At 40.5% G+C, this 18,090-nt stretch overlaps 2 protein-coding genes across 2 annotated transcripts in view; one reads left to right on the top strand and one right to left on the bottom strand.

The window, feature by feature from the left end:
• The window catches only part of TRAPPC3L (trafficking protein particle complex 3-like), a 21,769-nt gene extending 13,930 nt beyond the window's left edge, over positions 1-7,839 (bottom strand). Inside the window, 3 exon segments of the mRNA XM_009325665.1 lie at positions 1,491-1,590; positions 4,482-4,579; positions 7,773-7,839. Coding sequence (XP_009323940.1) covers positions 1,491-1,590; positions 4,482-4,579; positions 7,773-7,814 — 240 coding nt within the window. The 5' untranslated portion in view covers positions 7,815-7,839.
• Positions 7,840-14,242: 6,403 nt separating this feature from the next.
• On the top strand, positions 14,243-15,981 carry FAM26D (family with sequence similarity 26, member D). The gene is made up of 2 exons (XM_009325695.1): positions 14,243-14,794; positions 15,577-15,981. Exons 1-2 carry the CDS (start codon positions 14,243-14,245, stop codon positions 15,979-15,981), a joined length of 957 nt encoding a protein of 318 aa, XP_009323970.1.
• The last annotated feature ends 2,109 nt before the right edge of the window (positions 15,982-18,090 follow it).

The raw sequence follows: 18,090 nt of genomic DNA, 5'->3' as shown, positions 1-18,090 counted from the left end.
AGGCTGGAACCTATCTGCAGGCTGCGGATAGTGCGTTGACACTTCTGCTTGCTATAAATTACCCTAATATAGAGCAATAAAGGTCTTTGGTTGCTGCTTGCCAGAGTCCGTGCCGTTAATCCCCGCAACCTAGCAAACAATTCTTTGTTACAAAGCGTGGTTAATTTTTGCCATTGGGAAAGGCCAGGCATATCTTCACTGGCAACACTTCATAGCTGAAAATCATAAAGGATAAAAGGGATCATTCACCATGACCTGAGCAGGTATTAGTCTGAGCTAACTCAATATCTATGAACTACCACCTCCTTTACAGTGACTCAGCAGTCTAAAGGGGCTGGACGTCCTATGGATTTCTCTTTGAGCTTCCCCAGGAAATACGACTTGCCCATGAGGGCAAAAATACATCTTCAGAAACCCATGTATTGCCACTAAATTTCCTCCTAGATCTTTCTTGTCTGACAGTAGTGTGGAAGACTACTCAATAAAAGAGAACAAAGAAGGCGAAAGTACCCACTCTGATTTTATCTCTTTGATTTTGTTATTAGATTTGTGGGTAGTGAGGAAAATGTTCCTCTCATTTTCCTTTCTTACAGTTCTTCTCTGCTACCATTGAGTCTTCCTTTCACAGAAAATCCTGCGGCTTATTCCTAATATTACCATTTTAAGGTTAAAAAACATCTAAGATAATTACAGAGATGCTGAGGAGATTCAGATGTCAGGAGTAAGAATTTCAAAGTTTAAGATCTGTGTGAGATGGTTAAGGCTTATGCTACTAGAAAAAGAAAAAAGTGAGGGAATATATGATTTGAAGTTTCCTAAAACTAGATCATTTTTTGTTGTTTGCTGCATTCTCTGGCAAGAGTAGAAGAAATCAGCTTAAGCTGCAGCAAACAAAAAGAAACTTTTTAATTATTCGAATGGCAAAACGCCTCATAGGCTACCAGGAATAGAAGAATTTTAATTTCAGCTTAGCAACTGACTTTAAGGTCAGTTTAGGTCAGGGGTTGGCAGCCTCTCACAGGTGGTATCCCATTTTGTGTTCTCTGTCCTCAACTCAGATATAAAACTAATACCTATGTGAACCAATTCCGTGGTTCTGACGACCCTATGTGGTGAACTTTCTACTGTGGGTTTATCAAGACCATCCGCAAAATTCTTATCTCACTAAACATCACATTTTTTGTGTTCTGTTGAATGTTGTATTTTTCCCAGCCTGATGTAGCACTACGCTACAGAGGTAGAAACCGACGTCTCCTCTCAAGGCCAACCTCTGTGAGCTACCAGTTGATATGAAGTTGTAGATAAGGAAAAGGCTGTATTTCACCCAATGGAAGCATGGGTGTGATTGTGGAGATCAGTGTTTTATGATAAGACAACCATGATATAGCGGAAAATGTAGGTCACTGTTCTGGAGCAAACTGATAGAGGAGGAGGGAAAAGCTAAGACCACTGAAGCTGATTAAGCTCTAGAGAATGTAAATCTTATTTACCTGTGCAATCATGTCTGCGGTTTCAGAATAACTGCGGCACTTTTTCACAGCTGAACGAGCTAAAAAATCATCAATCAGCCTTACACCAATGCCATATCCCCTAAGGAGAAAACAAAGAAAGTTAACACTCAAAATGAGGAACTTCTTTCCACCCACCATCTCCCTAACCTGTCTCTTGTGCTTTCTCAGCAAAACAGCTGCGTATTCCTAAATGAATGGCTTTGAGGACAACAGATTTTGCTGCTCTAGATTCTTCTTTCTACCACATTTTGCAGCACAGTGGGATTGCTGTTCATGTAGTCATTTAAGGAGTCATACTCCTTCAAGCACGATACTCCTGGCAAGGATGATATGAATGTTGTTTATATACACATTGTCTATACATACATTTATATTTACATATATGAAAAAATATTAGATGTTAGATATATGAGTATAATATATAAATAATACACCTGATTAATACTGCTTTCTCACTAAAAATAGGATAGGATAACATAGCACAGGATTTTCTCCATTCCTCTGTGGTCCCCAGAGTTCATCTCACATTGTCTCTGTCAACAGGCAGAGATGCCCTGTCCCTTCAAGTCACAGCATTCACCTCTGGGCTGGTATGGAGTTCAGCAAATCCTGGGCACGCTTATTGCAGCGTTCAGGTGCCAGGAAAACCCATAGGAAATAGACTCACACCTGACCTCTTTCACTTTATCCTCTTATCTCTTCACCTCATTTTTCGCTCTTCCTCCACAATTCCCTCTTTGTCTTTTTTCTAACATGTTCTCTCCCTTCATCTACTAGTTGCAGAAAGAATCCAAAAGTTGCTAGTTAATATACAGTTTCAGTACACCACCACCTTCGTTTTGTATTTAAAACACTACAATTTCAGAGAAATGAAATAAAAAAGGATGGAAGTTAATGGAATATTTTATAAAACAAATATTCATTCCTAGCTCTCACACATTAACAAAGGTCAGTAACTACATAGTGTGCAAAATAGCTATGCCTCCAAGCATTTTTTGGGACTGGGAAAGAGATTGACACAAATGTTAGGAAGGAATGTGAAATTCAGACATTTCAACTCAGAAATGTTTTTAGGGTATTTTTCCTTTCCATTTATGTGGATGTTGGCAGTCTCTGCCTGTTTGTCAGAGGCCCTACACCCTCAGTGAAGCAGCCTGAACTCGATGGAGTTTATTACTGATTTTGTACCACGTCTTTGACAAGAAGCCAAAAAGTGATCTGATGTCTAATGTGATGACAAGACCGAAAAGTGGTTTTCACAGCGTGAAGTTTAAAATTGCAGTACGTCATGCATCAGAAAACAATGAAATATTTATTTATTGCCTAAGTATCAATATCAATAACATTGGTATATATGTCATCAGCAGTTAGCAAGGTATGTGTTGGTGATGTACAAGACTACTTACATCCTTTTCAACTTTTATGCCTTAGATTTGCAAAGTCAAATGAATAATAAATTGTCAAGCAGCTATTTGGCAACTGTACAGTGAAAAACACCCTTCTCACTACAGATTATATATGTACATATAAGAGAGAGAGAGCTAAGAATACTGTCCCCAACTGTCACAGGTCTGCAAATCTATAAGGTTTCTTCCTCAAGCTGGGCTGTTTTCATCTTCACAGAAGATGGCCATATTGCTTGTCATTATTTTATCAAGTCTTTCTCAACACAAAACCAAAAAGATTTTATAGAAACAGCTATAATAATAAAAACACAAGGAGTAAAATATGTCTCCACATCTTCCAAAACTGCCCTTTAGTAATTTCTACTGTAGCATCATAAAGAAGCCTGTGTATTTTTGAAATGTATGATTTTCATCAGAGCTGAATGAAAGATGAATATAAAATAAATATCTGAGGGATGTTGTCCCTTCTCAGTTTGTGAAGAAATTACTTCTCTCTTTTTCAATCAATGATTTCTTTTACTCACTTCCATCGATAGCTATTGGACTATAGCTTGTTTGCAAACTTTCAGATTAATAGTAAAGTGGTCAGGTATTCTGTCCACTGTGATTGTTGTGAATCCATTTTGCATGTCCATTTTTGCCTGAAAACACAAGCCTTACTCTTCTGCTGAAGATCTTAGTATATCTGCTTGTTAACCAGCTCAAAAGTTGTTTCTTGCTGATTTTCTGTGACACCATTTTTACTGTGATAATGCCTAGGAATCTCAGTCAGGATGACAGGATCCTATAACATAGGATCTTCATTTTCCAAAGAGGTTATCCATGTAAAAATCAGTTCCTCATTGACCAGTTGTGCTATCTCACTCACTGCTGTATCGTCTTTTAAAGGTGAGAGGCCTGTCTGCCCCTAACCCAGGGAGGGGGGAAGAGAGCCACCCCACAGGGGACAATTCAGAGTTATCAAGTCAGACACCTGAATTACCCCCTCGGGGAAGGCGACTGACTACAGAAGGAGGCTGCCTATTGACTGAGTCACCTAAGCCAAATCCCTGCAGCCTGGAATTGTGACTACTTCTTAGCTGCCCAAGTCACAAAACCATGGTGTAGCTAGATGAGGGGGAGCTGTGGGAAGGCCACATCGACAGTGAACACAGAAATGCATGTTAACTAGAAAATACCTGTGAGAAACAAAAAGCTTGTCTAGTTTGAAATAACATGGGTACGAAGAAATAGAAGAGGAGAGTTAACGCTGAAGTTGACATTGAATGCATGGATGTAGGAGATGAAATTTAGAAGTTTATATTATTAATTAGCATAACAAAGGATCAACAAGGAACAAGTGTAAGCTATCGAAACAATCCTGACACATTTCTTCTGAGAACTCAAAAGCTAATTGTTGATCTTAATTCACAAATTAGCATTATTTCTATTGACAGAATATTGAACTTTATCCCCGTGATCTCTGTAATCCTAGACAGAGTGCTGGAACTCATAAGCTGAAAGGTAACATACAGGTGGACAAATAGCATTATCGATGAAGTTGAACATTTAAAGCAGTACTTACATTCTATCTAAACAGGTGTTGACATCTTCATCTTTTTCATAGTCCTTGCACAGCTGGGCTACCAAAGCCCCATACGTGAGTACAAAAAGTTCTCTGCTCTGCCAGAAAAGGTGGAAATCGAAAATGAAGCAAATTAGAATCAAACTTTCCCACACTTTTGAGCTGCTACTGTATTAAAAGCAAGCAAAAATAACATTTACATTAATAAAGAAACTTTTGTCCATGGATGTGTATTCACTGAAATCCACAATTCAAGTGTGACAGAACCTGAATTGATCATCACTTGAGTCTCTGCACGGGGATTTTGCTTGTCAGAAATACCATTTCTTGGGATACAGCTATTTTCATCAGGTGCATTCTTGCATCCTATAACCACACGTATGTATGCTGGATTGATAAATGCTGTCAAGCGCCATCCAAGATGAATGACAAGCATTTAGTTGCAGGAAGAATAATAGAGGCAATGAGCTATTTGTCCTTTTATAATAGGAACAACAGCATACACACTGAAATTCCAGTTACTTCACAAAGGTATGGTTGATCTGATTCAGATCATCAGTTGCTTTCCCCCTCCAAAAAAAAGTAGATTAAAAAATTAGCTCAGAATAATAAAAACTACTATAATTCAGCACAAGTGTAAAGAATAACAACAAGCAGAGTAGAAAAGAATCAGTCCCATTGACAGTTCCCCTTCTTTATCAGTCTTTACAAGTAACTTTAATCACTGTCAATACTAGCTCTCCAAATGCCTGGACAATCTCATTGTGACATTATTTCTGTATCTTAGTACAGAAGATGTGGTTGGTATGGCTCCACCGCATGAGCAAGATAAAGGGGACGGGTGAGGATTACAGCTGCCTGCCCAAGGAGCATGGAGAGCAACTGAAGAGGTCAAAGGCATATCTCTGCACAGATCCTGTCACAAGCACTAGTCTGGGATCTTCAGCTGTGCGCCAATCTGGAGGAAAGTTTTCTTCCCTCCCTGCCCTGCCACATCACCTCCATGGCACTGCAGAATTGAATGTATTTAGCAGGAGTAGCAGCTGGCCTTTAGGCGAGAGACTAGGTTGACTCTCGCTAAACTTGGACAGGAATTAATTAAAGGAAGTGCTACAGGCCTGTGGCATGTGGGCCGACTAGAGGTGCTTTTTCGTTTATAGCCTGTGGAAAAATAATAGTGAATACCAATGAAAACAATAGAACAAATCACACAAGGAAAGGAAGAATGGCTTGATGGAAAGACCTCTTCCCGCTCCCTTTGCATCAAAAGCTTGGAGTTTAATCAATGTTCCCATTTTAACAAGTCACTGTTCAAAATCTTAAGTAGTATGGAACCATTTCCTAAACTCGCCTTGGTGATAGCTCCTGTTTACAATAATATTGCACACTTTGCCAAATTCTCGTTAACAAGTTTTTAATGGAGTAAATGGATGTCATACAGGTTCTGTATTGCTCTAGTCTCAGCAAAAAGTCTGTGTTGTAATAAGACAAATGCCTTAGAGAAACTTAAGCATACTATATCAACATAATTGTATTTATCAGCCACTCTTGCAATCCATTAGAGTATTTTTTGTCCATAAACTTACGCACATTAACTTTAATTATATTATATTCTTCTATTTCTTTTTCAGTGGAGACCTCTGTCCCCTTTTCAGAAATTGACACAACATTGTCTTAAAGCCTTCTGGAACTTCTCCACTGCCCCAGCTCCTATTAAGGCTCTAAGTTCCTGAAGGAAGACTTTTGTGGAATTGAACCATCCAAACACAGAACAGAGATCTCCTTCTCTCTGTGTTTCATTTAATGACTATCTAACCACAGAGGCACAGAAACTTACCTGGGATTTCTATCTTTGACCATAAATCTCTCTAAGCACTTAGACCTCTGCTTCTGAACAGATCGCAGTCTCAGAAACTTTGTGCCCATCTTTCCTAAACCTGTTCAGAATCTCAGCACTACAGATAAAGTAAAAACATGCAGTTAAGTGCCCAGTCAGCGAGACAGTCACTTTGTTTTTATTATCAGTCTTCTACAGTTGTCTATGTTCTCTTTTCCTTACTAGCAACTTCCTCTCTCTTCAGTTTGTTATACGTATGTATACGTAGATACATGTGTCATAATTATACTTTTAGATACAAACATATTCTCTTCAAGACACAGTGCTATTATTGGGTTTTTTAAACTACTGTGGCCTTATTTCCGCATTATGGCACTTTGGTTTTTTGGACTTGTGGTAAAAATATTCCTAAACAGTCAGAAATTTTCAACCACAGATAGAGATTCTGAGGAAACTTGCTATCTGAATTTTTCGTATTTAGACACACCACTGCCAGAGAACAAGAAGGAGAATAACCGGTATCTTTACTGGCACAAAATACTGCTTTTTGTGACCATGCAGTTTAAGAAGGCCTCTTGGGAAAATCTTGCATGCAGTATATTTAAAACAACTGCTGGAGCTTTAGGAGAATATTAACATGAAGTGCAGAAAAAGAAGGAAGTTTTGGTCTATATAACTTCTGTTATATAGACCAGTCTATGTCAGGTCTATATAACACTGACAGAATTCTGTGCTATGTGACCAATGGTCAAAGCCAACATTCAAAGACAATGGTTACACTTTTACCATTGTTTCCCCAAGAATCAGATTTTGGCCTTAAAGCCAGATGTTGAGATCCTGTGATGGTGCACTCCCTGTGCATAGAAAAATCACAACATTAGGAGGATGAAGAAGGACGCCTGCTCATGCAACATCACCCCCAAAAGAAGACGTGGTCTGCTATGTAAGAGGCACACAGTTTTTAATGGAGTAAGTACCTAGTGGGTACCAGGTATGCTGCGGTCCCAGATGAACCATCTCTTCCCGTAACTGTTCATGGGGTAGAGATGTGGCTGGCACAGCTTCTTATCTCCAAAACAAGAAGAGAGTTTTGGCCTCAAGGATTCATGTTGAGGGCAGGACTGTCTGAAAATCATTTCATGTCATGGTCAAGGTAGCTGGAGAGATATGAAGGCTCCTAGAGCAAATCTCAGTATTACTGCTCAGAGTCAAACAGACTCCAGGTCCCATGGGCAGGCTTTTTTATGTCACTGCTTAATAGCTGGCAGCTTGTTGGCAGCTCACAAGGGGGTCCCACTGTAGCCATAAATGCTGCCAGCACCTCTGCTCTCTCATCCCATCCTTTCAGTACTTTCAGGCTATCCGGAAACATGACTGTATAAAATACATCAATACAATAACAGCTTATTCTTACTCCATGCACCATTTAATTGCACATTACAAAAATGTCTTACTATTTTGTGGTTCTCCTGCTTTCTTCCTGGTGGCCGAGGCATGTTGCTTGTGTAACGCTTGATGCACTTGATTGTCAGTTTATGTTTTTTCTTCCTCAAGCAGCATAGTTTTCTCTCAGTCACTGTATTTCCTCTTGCCCTTCTCTAAACTTTTCTCCTTTCTGCTCTTCTGCCTTTTGCATGAGATGTGTTTGCTGCAATCTGTAATGCTGCTGATGCTCCGCCTATTCTCTACGTGTACCAAGCCCTTTGGGAGGAATTTGACCGGCAACAGATCTGCCCCTGTACACAACATAAATAACCACTCCATCCACAAGAACAATTTGTAATCAAACACACAGCAAACAGCCAAGGGAAGTCAAATTGGGCAGCCCCAAGAGATTCACAGGTCTTACGTTTTTAGGGACAGCAAATTCATTCTGTTGTTTGTGTCAGGTTTTGGTGTCTGGAGAGTTAACAAAAGCTCCCTCTCTGAAGAATAAAAACACAATTGCAAGATACTGCTGCACAAGATAATTAAAAATTGATCATTTTCAACTTAAAGGAGCTATAGTCTTCTGTCAGCTCTGACTGCTTTAGTCTGGTGAGTTAACGTCTGCCTAGGCAGGAGCCGTGTGGGTTACAAAGCACTACTACCACCATGTTTCTGCAAAGTTCGCAGGACAGATCTAGAGCACCCAAACTCCCAGAGGAATAAACTGTGTACCTGCTACAGCTGCCAGCTTGTGCAAATGGCACGTTCATTAATGATGTTTCTAGGGGATCTGATATCATTCTTAACCTATTATAACCCCTATTCATAAACATCCCTGCTATGAACAGCCAGGAAGGTTCGGCTTACTTTTTCTGCTTTCCCCCGAGTTAAATTTGGCCTATTCTGTTAGTTTAGATTTGCAATAAATTTAGACACTGGTCACTAGTGAATTTAGAAATGAATCAGGTAGCTGTCTTTCCTTATAGGACTTATCTCCACATATATTCCCACTGAGTCCTCTCAGGAAAGGAAGTAAAAATGCATGGCCTCATCTGAATACCATACTGTTATTAAATTTCAATTAATTAATAGATTCAGTGATGGAGTAAAATTACAGGTATTTACTACTCCAGATACACAGAAAGCAGCAGATGTGATTCATTTGGGATAAGAAGGATTAATTTACTTTAAAAAATGGTAGTTTAAAGTTATGACACAATTCAACAACAGAAAATAGGACAGCTTTTTCTATGGAAAACATAGTCATCCTAACAGCTTTCATTTTACACAGAACAAGCTGGTGTGAACAACTTTACAATATAATAAGCCTCTTCCATTTTTTTATAGGCACTTTTCTGGCCCTGTAAAATCCGACTCCATTTTATAAGTGAAGCTATTGTAAGTACTTCCCATATCTAAATTTAAATAAATTATAAAAGCCAGGCATTACAATTCTCTAGACAGCTACTTGCATTTCTAAATTGAGTCTGAGATGGGTTTGTTTCTCAGGTTGTCTCCAACTGGCAACAAGCACCAAATATGTCTCTCATTGCAAAAGACATCCCATACTCCATAAGAAAGTGTACTGCATTGCATTTTAAAAAACAGCTCTAAAAGATTATCATTAGCATAATTTAACTGCAGTGAAACCATCACAAAGCACTTAAGGCTACTGATAAATGAGCACCATTTTATTTATCCAGTTCTGAATACAAGGACAAATTACTTCAGCCTGCATTAATACTACAATCATGAAGGAACACTGTGGACCAGACAGTGCAATGCGTGGTAAGAACACATCAGCATTGTTTGGAAAATACATATGTGCACACATGTATACATGTACATTCACACATATAATATGAAGTATTAGGTAGAACGTACTACATTTTGAAAAGTTTGCACATGATTGAGAAAATGAAGTGGTGTGTCCCAATAAACTGGGGATTCAATGGCTCCAGGGAGGGAAACAAGTCAATGGTGGACTGCATCCACATCTTCAGGAACAGAACAAAACCACCTTCTTAATTTTAACTGTCATCCCACTTGCAGCCCTGTGAAAAGAGTAGAGGTTGGCACATATCTGGCACCTCTTTTAAACCTTAACGTAGACTTCTCAGAAATAATCCAAGGCAATTTGAATAGTGAGGAAGTTATCATCACCTCCCTTTCTGTCATGTTTGTCAGGGGAAGATTTTAGCCTTCAGCCTCAAGAAGGTTGGTCTGGCACACTGCTTGAGCATTAGACTACACCAGGTCTCTTCATTCCCATTAAACTGACAAAAAAAATACACAACATATCTCCTGAAGTTCAAAAGCATGCATAAAAGTATGTACCAGCACCCTGTCTCTTATAGTGGACTGGCTGTTACGGGACACCTGAAACCTGTAGAGCTAAGCACATGATCTCTTTAGTAGTCCAGTATCTAAGGATTCTCCCAAACATGAATATCGCAGAGCAGAGTGTAATATAAAGGTCAATAATGAATTAGGTGTCAAATGCCTAAAAAAAACCCTTAAAAAGTTCTTTGAGCCAAAACAAGAATACACTTGCCACAAAAGATGGGTGTCCAAATTAGTACAATACATTGTACTAAGGATCAGGCTTTTGTTTGCTCTCCGTCTCCAGCTCAATAGATCTTGTGTTAAATATTCCACTCACAGAAAACTGAATTCTTTCAAATCGCAAGAAGGTAGGTGATGGGGGTTTGAAGCTACATGAAAAAAAAGTACTTGAACACAGGTTTCCCACATCACAAATGAGTGCTTTTACTCAAAGCCCAGTGCGGCTGTTGCTTTGGCCATGTTTCGGAATAAAGGAGTGCTGGTCCTGCCACTTTGCCTGTAGTGCCCTGCCTGGGAAGCGTTTTCAGCGTGACCTGCTGAAACTTCCTTGGTTGGGTTAGGCATCTCAGGAACTGTTTTCAAGAGGGTATTTTTGGATTCGGGTGCCTACTTTCTGCTGAAACTCACTGCAGGCACCTAAAATCTCATATAAATTTGCCTATAAAGCACAGCAGAATTCTGAAGCAAAAGATGTACGTTAAAAAAATCATTAACAGGTTTCTATTCTTCCCTTAACATAAAGCTTATTGATGACATTCTCATCAGTGCTTGTCCTGCTTAAGGGGAGAGGAACTTCTCCCTTAACCAGGCCAACGAGACCATGAAAATGACTTGGCAGCCTGAAGCCAACCTGCGACTGGGCAGAACGCAGGACACGGGCAGTGCTCCCCTATGCTCCCACAGGAAATCTGTCATGCAGGTACTTCCACAGCATGCTTTCTAACATGCACAGACAGGGTTAACATCCATGCAAAATATAACTCAAAATGCAGCTAGAGGAGGCACAAAACATCATCCTTCTGACTGCTAACTCAGTGTTGAAAAACATTTGCGCAGGACTGGAGAGACCAGGGTTCAGCCTCCTCCTCCAAACTTTACAGAAAGCAACCTTCAGAGGGAAAATAGAAGAACACTTCCCTCTCCCTCTCTCTACCTTTTCCTGGCCATTAGATAACAAAATCCTAATCTTTTCTGATCCAATAAATATCAGAATCCTCTCTGTGGGGGAACTAAGTGCAACTGGTAGAACTGTGGCAGGAAAGATGGAGAATACAGCTTCTTCCCACCACAGTCACACCACATCACTAATAATAACTGAGGAAGAAAGAGATGAGTGAGCGAGTTTTGACTAGATCAGATGGAGAAGGGAACTGACACCAATCTCTCCCTTCTGCCATGGCTGCTTTATTTCAATAAAAAGCAAACAACAGAATAAAAACTGTTTGCTTGTGTATGGGAGGATAGGAAGGTGTAATATGTCTTCCAATAACCATGTTTTAAAAGAAAATGACAAACCGTTCTCAGTTCTTAAAAAAAAATCACTTATTCTCATAAGTGAGGTTCCTGGCAGTGAATTCAAGCTGAGAGAGCCCTGCAAAATGACAAGCAAAACCACCGCTAAAGTTTGCCCATGTAGCCTACTTGCCTCAGATGTCAGCTATAAGCATCTCTTTGCCTCAGAGGCAAGCTGGCTGTCACCTCAGGTAGTGGTATTTTGGATTGCATTCAGTCCTAACTCTTCCTGGGCATCAGATAAAGAGCCTAAACGTCTACCTCAGGACACCGGGTTCCTCTGCAAAGGCGAGTACTTAAAGGTTTGATGTGCCGCCCAAGCTCTTAATTGGATCCAACCCTGTAATTTGTTCCACAATAGGATAAGCCAGCAGGATTATTTACAGCACAGCATGAAGGCAAATGCCAAAGAAGTGACAATGCAGCAGTACAAAGTTGTTGTATTGATTGTATAAATTGCCTCATTCAACAGCCTTAGGCTGACTATGAATATTTCAGTGTTGTAGCTCTCTTCAGTTTCACATCTAATGTCTTTCTTGAGTAAACAAGTGATGCTTGGGAAAGCCTTTCTCCCTTAATACAAAATAAGACATGGGTTCCCAAAGAAAGCTCAGCAGCAATCAATCGGAGATTTTAAAATTAACTGAGGCATAATGGAAGACTCTTACAAAACACATCTTCAAAATAATTCTGTATTAGCCTGATGGGTTTATTCCACTGAATTTAGAGGAGGCAAACTTTTTCAAAATATAATGACACTAGTACAAAAAAAAAAGTTATTGAAAATCCTGTGATACTGAAAGAAAATGAAGCTTTAAAATGGCAGTGTTCAGAGAGCACTGGCATTTTGTTGTGCTACTACTCTGCCCATCCAACCAAGAACTTAACAACAGGTTCCAGAAAAGCTGTGGCAAAGTGCTGCTGGATGTTTCAGCGTGTTTCTCTATCGCTTTTAATTTTGTGTAATGGCAATTGTGAGCTCTGCCTCAATTGCCATTACACAATTTTGTGTAACGGCGTCACATAGAGCCAATTACCAGCAAGGACCTCGTTCACAGATTGTGACTGGGGATGAGACAAGCAGGCGTCCACCCTAACAGTGCACTGGAGGAACAAGGCCTTGCCTAGCAAACACACAAGACGTGTATAACATGCCATCCATGTGCGTAACAGCTGTGAGAGTGTCTCTGCCACCCAAGCAGATACCATGGGTGCTAGAACTACTTTTTGAGCTGAAAGTTATTATTAGCAACCCTCTCTGCAAGAGGAGAGAAGAGGCTCTGCGGTCAGACACTATTATATCAAGTCCACACATGCTGGAGATGACAGCCATCTGTAATGGGAAGACAATTTTCCTCATAGACTTTCTGGCTAATTTTTTCTCTGTTCTTGGTAAAAATGTTTATATTACAGGCGGTTAGACTTCTCAGAATTTAAACACAGGTATTTGCATATTCAGATCAGCCTAGGGTATGCAATGTACAGAACTACTGGATAGCATGACCATAGACAAAGTGCGAGCCGGAGAAAATCATCAGGAGTGAAACGTTTTAAATTAACCTCTGTTTAAGGCTTGATCTGTGAGAGATGCTGAGAGCCCAGATCATACATCCCAATATTCAGAAACCAGCTCTGGAAACGTTTAACCGAAAAATTGCTATCTACCTCTGTCCACAGAACGGGACTGACGATACTTACAGAAAATCTTAAAACTTGTAGTCACAAGCATGCTATATAAATGCCAGCTATTATCATGAGCATGCCTGAAGTTGGCTCGACACTGTGTGAAGTGAATAGCAGACTGCACATTACCAAAAAAAACTTTCCGAAGGAAACATTCAACACTGTCAGGAAAAGAGACATGCTAGCTTCTTGCCACCTACAGGGGAAACACTAAAATCCTCATGGTCCAGCAGGTAACTACGTCTCAGACTCCAGTGTTTGGAGAGCAAATTGCCTCAGAACCAGAACTGCCATTAAATATGAACAGCATTGGGATTCCAAACTTTGTGCGACTTATGGAATCTTTTCTGGTTTTATTTAAAAGTTGAAGCATTTTAAATTTTAAATGCTTCTTTTTTTATAATCAGTCCACTTGACAAGGCTTTGTTTGGTTGTTTTTTTATGAAGAATAGCTGAAAGATCTCCTTTTTTCTTTTTTTGTTTTCCTAGTCCCACACCATGCTTCTGCTAATTGCCATTGATTAGCAAACAGCTTGCCAATTAACCCTGACAGGGTAGTCATAGGTTTGATAGCACTGCATGTCATCCAAAAGGTAGGGAGAATTTATCGTTAGTTTCAGACAATTAGCAAGGGGGTGGCAGAGCTCACAATTGCCTAAAAGCTAAATGTTCCAGAACTGCTGAGATAAATTACTGAATCAATTAAAACACATGATTGGATGTCTGTAAGTATATTTAAAGCTAGCAAACAAGCTTCTAGCTGTCATGGTAGTAGAATAAAAAATTAGTAGCAGGAGAAAGACTAGCAGGATTTTTTGGTGTTGTGTTTAGGGGTTGGTTGGTTTTGGTTTGTTTTTTTTTTTAAGCTGCTAGAGTTTGTTCTGTTCTACTCTGCCATTAACATTAGTTAAATATAACTAAAAGCTAGTATTGACTTAAAGCAAAAGCATCTAAAATGACTTTCCTTCCGAACTGGTTAACTTTTCTAAAAGGCAAAGAGATTGTTATCGCTAATGCTATAATTGCAATATTGACAATTGGTGGGCAGCAACTTTTCTCTTTTTTTACATTCAGCTGTCCCTGCCATGTGGGGCAGAACCTCATCTACGGGCTGGCTTTCCTAGGAGTTCCTGCACTGATCCTTCTGGTTGTTGGCTATGCCCTGAACAACCAGACTTGGAGGCTGGTTACAGGCAAAAGGTCTCCTCTTGAGGAAGAGGCTCCACCAAACCGGTTACTGCAATGCAAGCTGATCTGCTTTGTCTTGTGCAGCATCACTGGGAGAGCACTGGTTGCTCCAGTAACGTGGCTAGCAGTTACCCTGATAAATGGCTCATATTACATCTGTGCCATGAGTGAGTATGTCTCCGTGCATTATTATGGAGCTAATGTTACTGCTAGCGAACGCAGAAGGATATTGGCTGCATTTCCATGCAGTCAGTTAGTTCCTCCGGAGCTGACCCGGGCAAGAGATGAAGTGATTCTCCTACTCCGATACCAGTCACAAGTGAGTAACTTGTGTTGCTTCTGTTGCCTGCGGATCTAATGATGAGAACTAGAGTTAAATCAGCAGGCAAATTGTTAGGACAAAACAGGATCAGTATCTTCTGCCTTGAGTGCCAAATCTCTATGTGTTTTGAAGCCTGCTTTGTTCCTGTAAGTGGAACTGAACTTTAGGTACATAAATTGCTATGTCTGGTTGTCCCGTTTGTTACCTGCTACTGGAGGATATATTCTTCCTTGCTTAGTATCTTGAAAAGTAAGACAAATGGAAGTTCAAGAGCCAGGGAGGGCATGAAGTTTCTTCATTCAAGCATAAGAAACATGTGACTAAGGGGCTCAGGCTGCGAGAGCTCCATGTGAACCAAATTAAAACCTTGTTTTCAGATCAGACTCAATTCTAAAAGCTTACATACTGGGTAAATAATAGGGGGAACATTAAGTTGTCACTTCAGAGAAAATTGGTTCTAAACAGGCTATAAGCTAATACAGGCCAGGAATTAGATGGCTTCTCTTCTCACAGTAATAGCTGTGGAGGCAAAATCCTTAACAAATTATACAACAGAACTTCCTTAAACTTGACAGAAAGAAGCGACTTTACTATGTGGCTACCTCCAGTAGGCAGGGACTGGGTTTGATGGCAACAGACCCTTACCAGGCTTAACCTTGTTAACCTTATTATTCAGGAAAAGCAAGTAAAGATCATCTTACGGATTTTCTGATGCTCAGAAGTTACCACTGTGAGTATTTTCAGCTGTAACAGTTTTTTCTTTTCTTTTTCTTTGTAAGGTGGCTGGCTGGCTTCTGATCGCTGTGGTAGTCATCACTGTCTTCCTGTCTTACTGCCTGGCAAGCTGTTTCTCCCCCCTCAGCTTTCTACATTTCAGATACTGGAACAGCTATGTCCATAATGAGCAGGAGCTCTTTGATGAAGCGACAGACCAGCACTCCAGGCTCTATGCCATGCAGCACGTAAGGAAGTTCTTCGGCTTTATCCCAGGGAGTGAAAATGTAAAGGAAATCCGTATCCCATCTCTCAGAGAGTGGCAAGCCATTTCTGGACTGGCTTTTCTAAAACAAGTGGATGAGGAGCACTACGACTACAGCCTCCTCCATGACTGGGCGCTCAAGGAGTCTGTAGATGCAAAATACCTGAGGACTGATGAAGACCCTGTGATCAGAACACAGCCCTGAGGGTCCAAGCCCCCACCAACACCTTGCAGAAAAGAAGGAATGTGTCTAGGTCCACATCAAGCCTGAGCTGCTCTGAAACTTTCTGATGCCTTATTACATTGATATATAAAGTACGTGAGCAAGTACATCTTGTTAATGTAGTCCTTTAGCACGTGCTTACAGATGCTTTTCCTGATGGTGTCTGACTCTGTGGGATGTGATGGTTTATGCCTAGGTCAGGGTGGGCTGTTTCAAGCTGCAGCTCTCTGCTTACTCATCCTTTTAGCACAAGTATTAGAATGTATTGGGAGAGAAAGTTATTCCCAAATGCTTTTTCTTTCCTCCCATTAAAAAAACTTTAAAAATTAATAGCTAGACTTTGATTGGATCCTACGACTCGGTCCATTCTGTACAGAGCAAAAGCAGATATCCACCTTTGTCTTAGTGACCCCTAGCAGAAATGCCTTATTTCTCCTCTTCCACATCTTTTTTTGTACTATGAATAAAATATACTGACCTAACTACAAGCTAAGCCTGTGGCTACAGCAGCACAGAAGAAACATATGGGGAAACTTCAGCAACAAAGGCTGAGTCTAGATACAGTGATGAGAGAACTTTCAATTCTGGTAAGGAGATAAAACACTCACTGAGAGGCACAGGGTGGAGGGGTGCAACATGCAGCAGCTGGATGAACAAACACTTTACATGTGGAAAACTGAGTTCAAATATATTCTGGCTGAAAGCAATAGCAAGGTCAGTCTCCTATTCCTTTTACATATACTTCAAAATCTCTCGGGTGTTTGTGTGCTTGCCTACTGTGCAAATAGCAAATCAGGATGGGAAACAAATCTCACTCTGTGCAGTAAGGTCTGCTTTGCCTGTGAAGAACTTACAACTTAATCATACTACTGTGCCCATAAGTATTACTGTGATTAAAAACTACTGAATTTAGTGACAGGCTTAATGATGTTTTTGCATTAATTCAGTGTGGTATGATGTGATGTTACTGCATCTCATCTCCTTTCTAATTCCCTGTGGAGACATTTCTAACTCTACGGGTGGAAAAATGCATACCATAGTTTTTCCTAATGCTTCCTGTATTGCCTTGCCATGTGCACATGTACATGTATGTGCTACAAAGCCATATGCTAGATTATAGACTGCGATCTGCTGTTAATAAATGACCCCAGTGTTGAAGTGGAAAAATATAATTATTTAGTACACTTTACTAGGAAATGCAGGAACCAGAAGTAAGTTAAATTGCAGATCTTGGTAAATGTATCTGGTCTTGAAGATTTAAACTTCTAAATGAAAGCAAGCACTTTAGCAAATGCAAATGATGTATGTGTTTAATAACTCGAGAATGATGCGTATTTTGTATCATTAAACAAACTCTTACAAATTCCCACATGTATTTCATCTGAATCTTAAACTTTCAGGTATGTGGTGGGTTGACCCTGGCTGGACACCAGGTGCCCACCAAAGCTGCTCTATCACTCCCCTCCCTCAGCTGGACAAGGGGAGAGAAAATGTAACAAAAGGCTTGTGGGTTGAGGTAAGGACAGGGAGAGATCACTTGGCAATTACTGTCGTGGGCAAAATGGACTCAACTTGGGGGAAATTAATTTTATTTATTACCAATCAAATCAGAGTAGGGTAATGAGAAATAAACCCAAATCTTAAAGACACCTTCCCCCCACCCCTCCCTTCTTCCTGGCCTCAACTTCACTCCCGAGTTCTCTACCTCCTCTGCCACAGGGGGACAGGGAATGGGGGTTGTGGTCAGTTCATCACACATTGCTCCTGTCGCTCCTTCCTCTTCAGGGGGAGGACTCCTCACACTCTTCCCCAGCTCCAGTGTGGGGTCCCTCCCACAGGAGACAGTGCTCCATGAACTTCTCCAATGTGAGTTCTTTATGAACTGCTCCAGTGTGGGTCCCTTCCATGGGGTGCAGTCCTTCAGGAACAGACAGCTCCAGCGTGGGTCTCCCATGGGGTCACAAGTCCTGCCAGTAAACGTGCTCCAGTGTGGGCTCCTCTCTCCATGGGTCCACAGGTCCTGCCAAGAGCCTGTTCCAGGGCAGCCTTCCTATAGGGTCACAGCCTCTTTTGGGTGCATCCACCTGGTCT

Source organism: Pygoscelis adeliae, unplaced genomic scaffold (genome assembly GCF_000699105.1).
Source record: "Pygoscelis adeliae isolate BGI_AS28 unplaced genomic scaffold, ASM69910v1 Scaffold54, whole genome shotgun sequence".
Classification (NCBI taxonomy): Eukaryota; Metazoa; Chordata; class Aves; order Sphenisciformes; family Spheniscidae; genus Pygoscelis; species Pygoscelis adeliae.
This window is presented reverse-complemented; position numbering and strand designations above follow the sequence as displayed.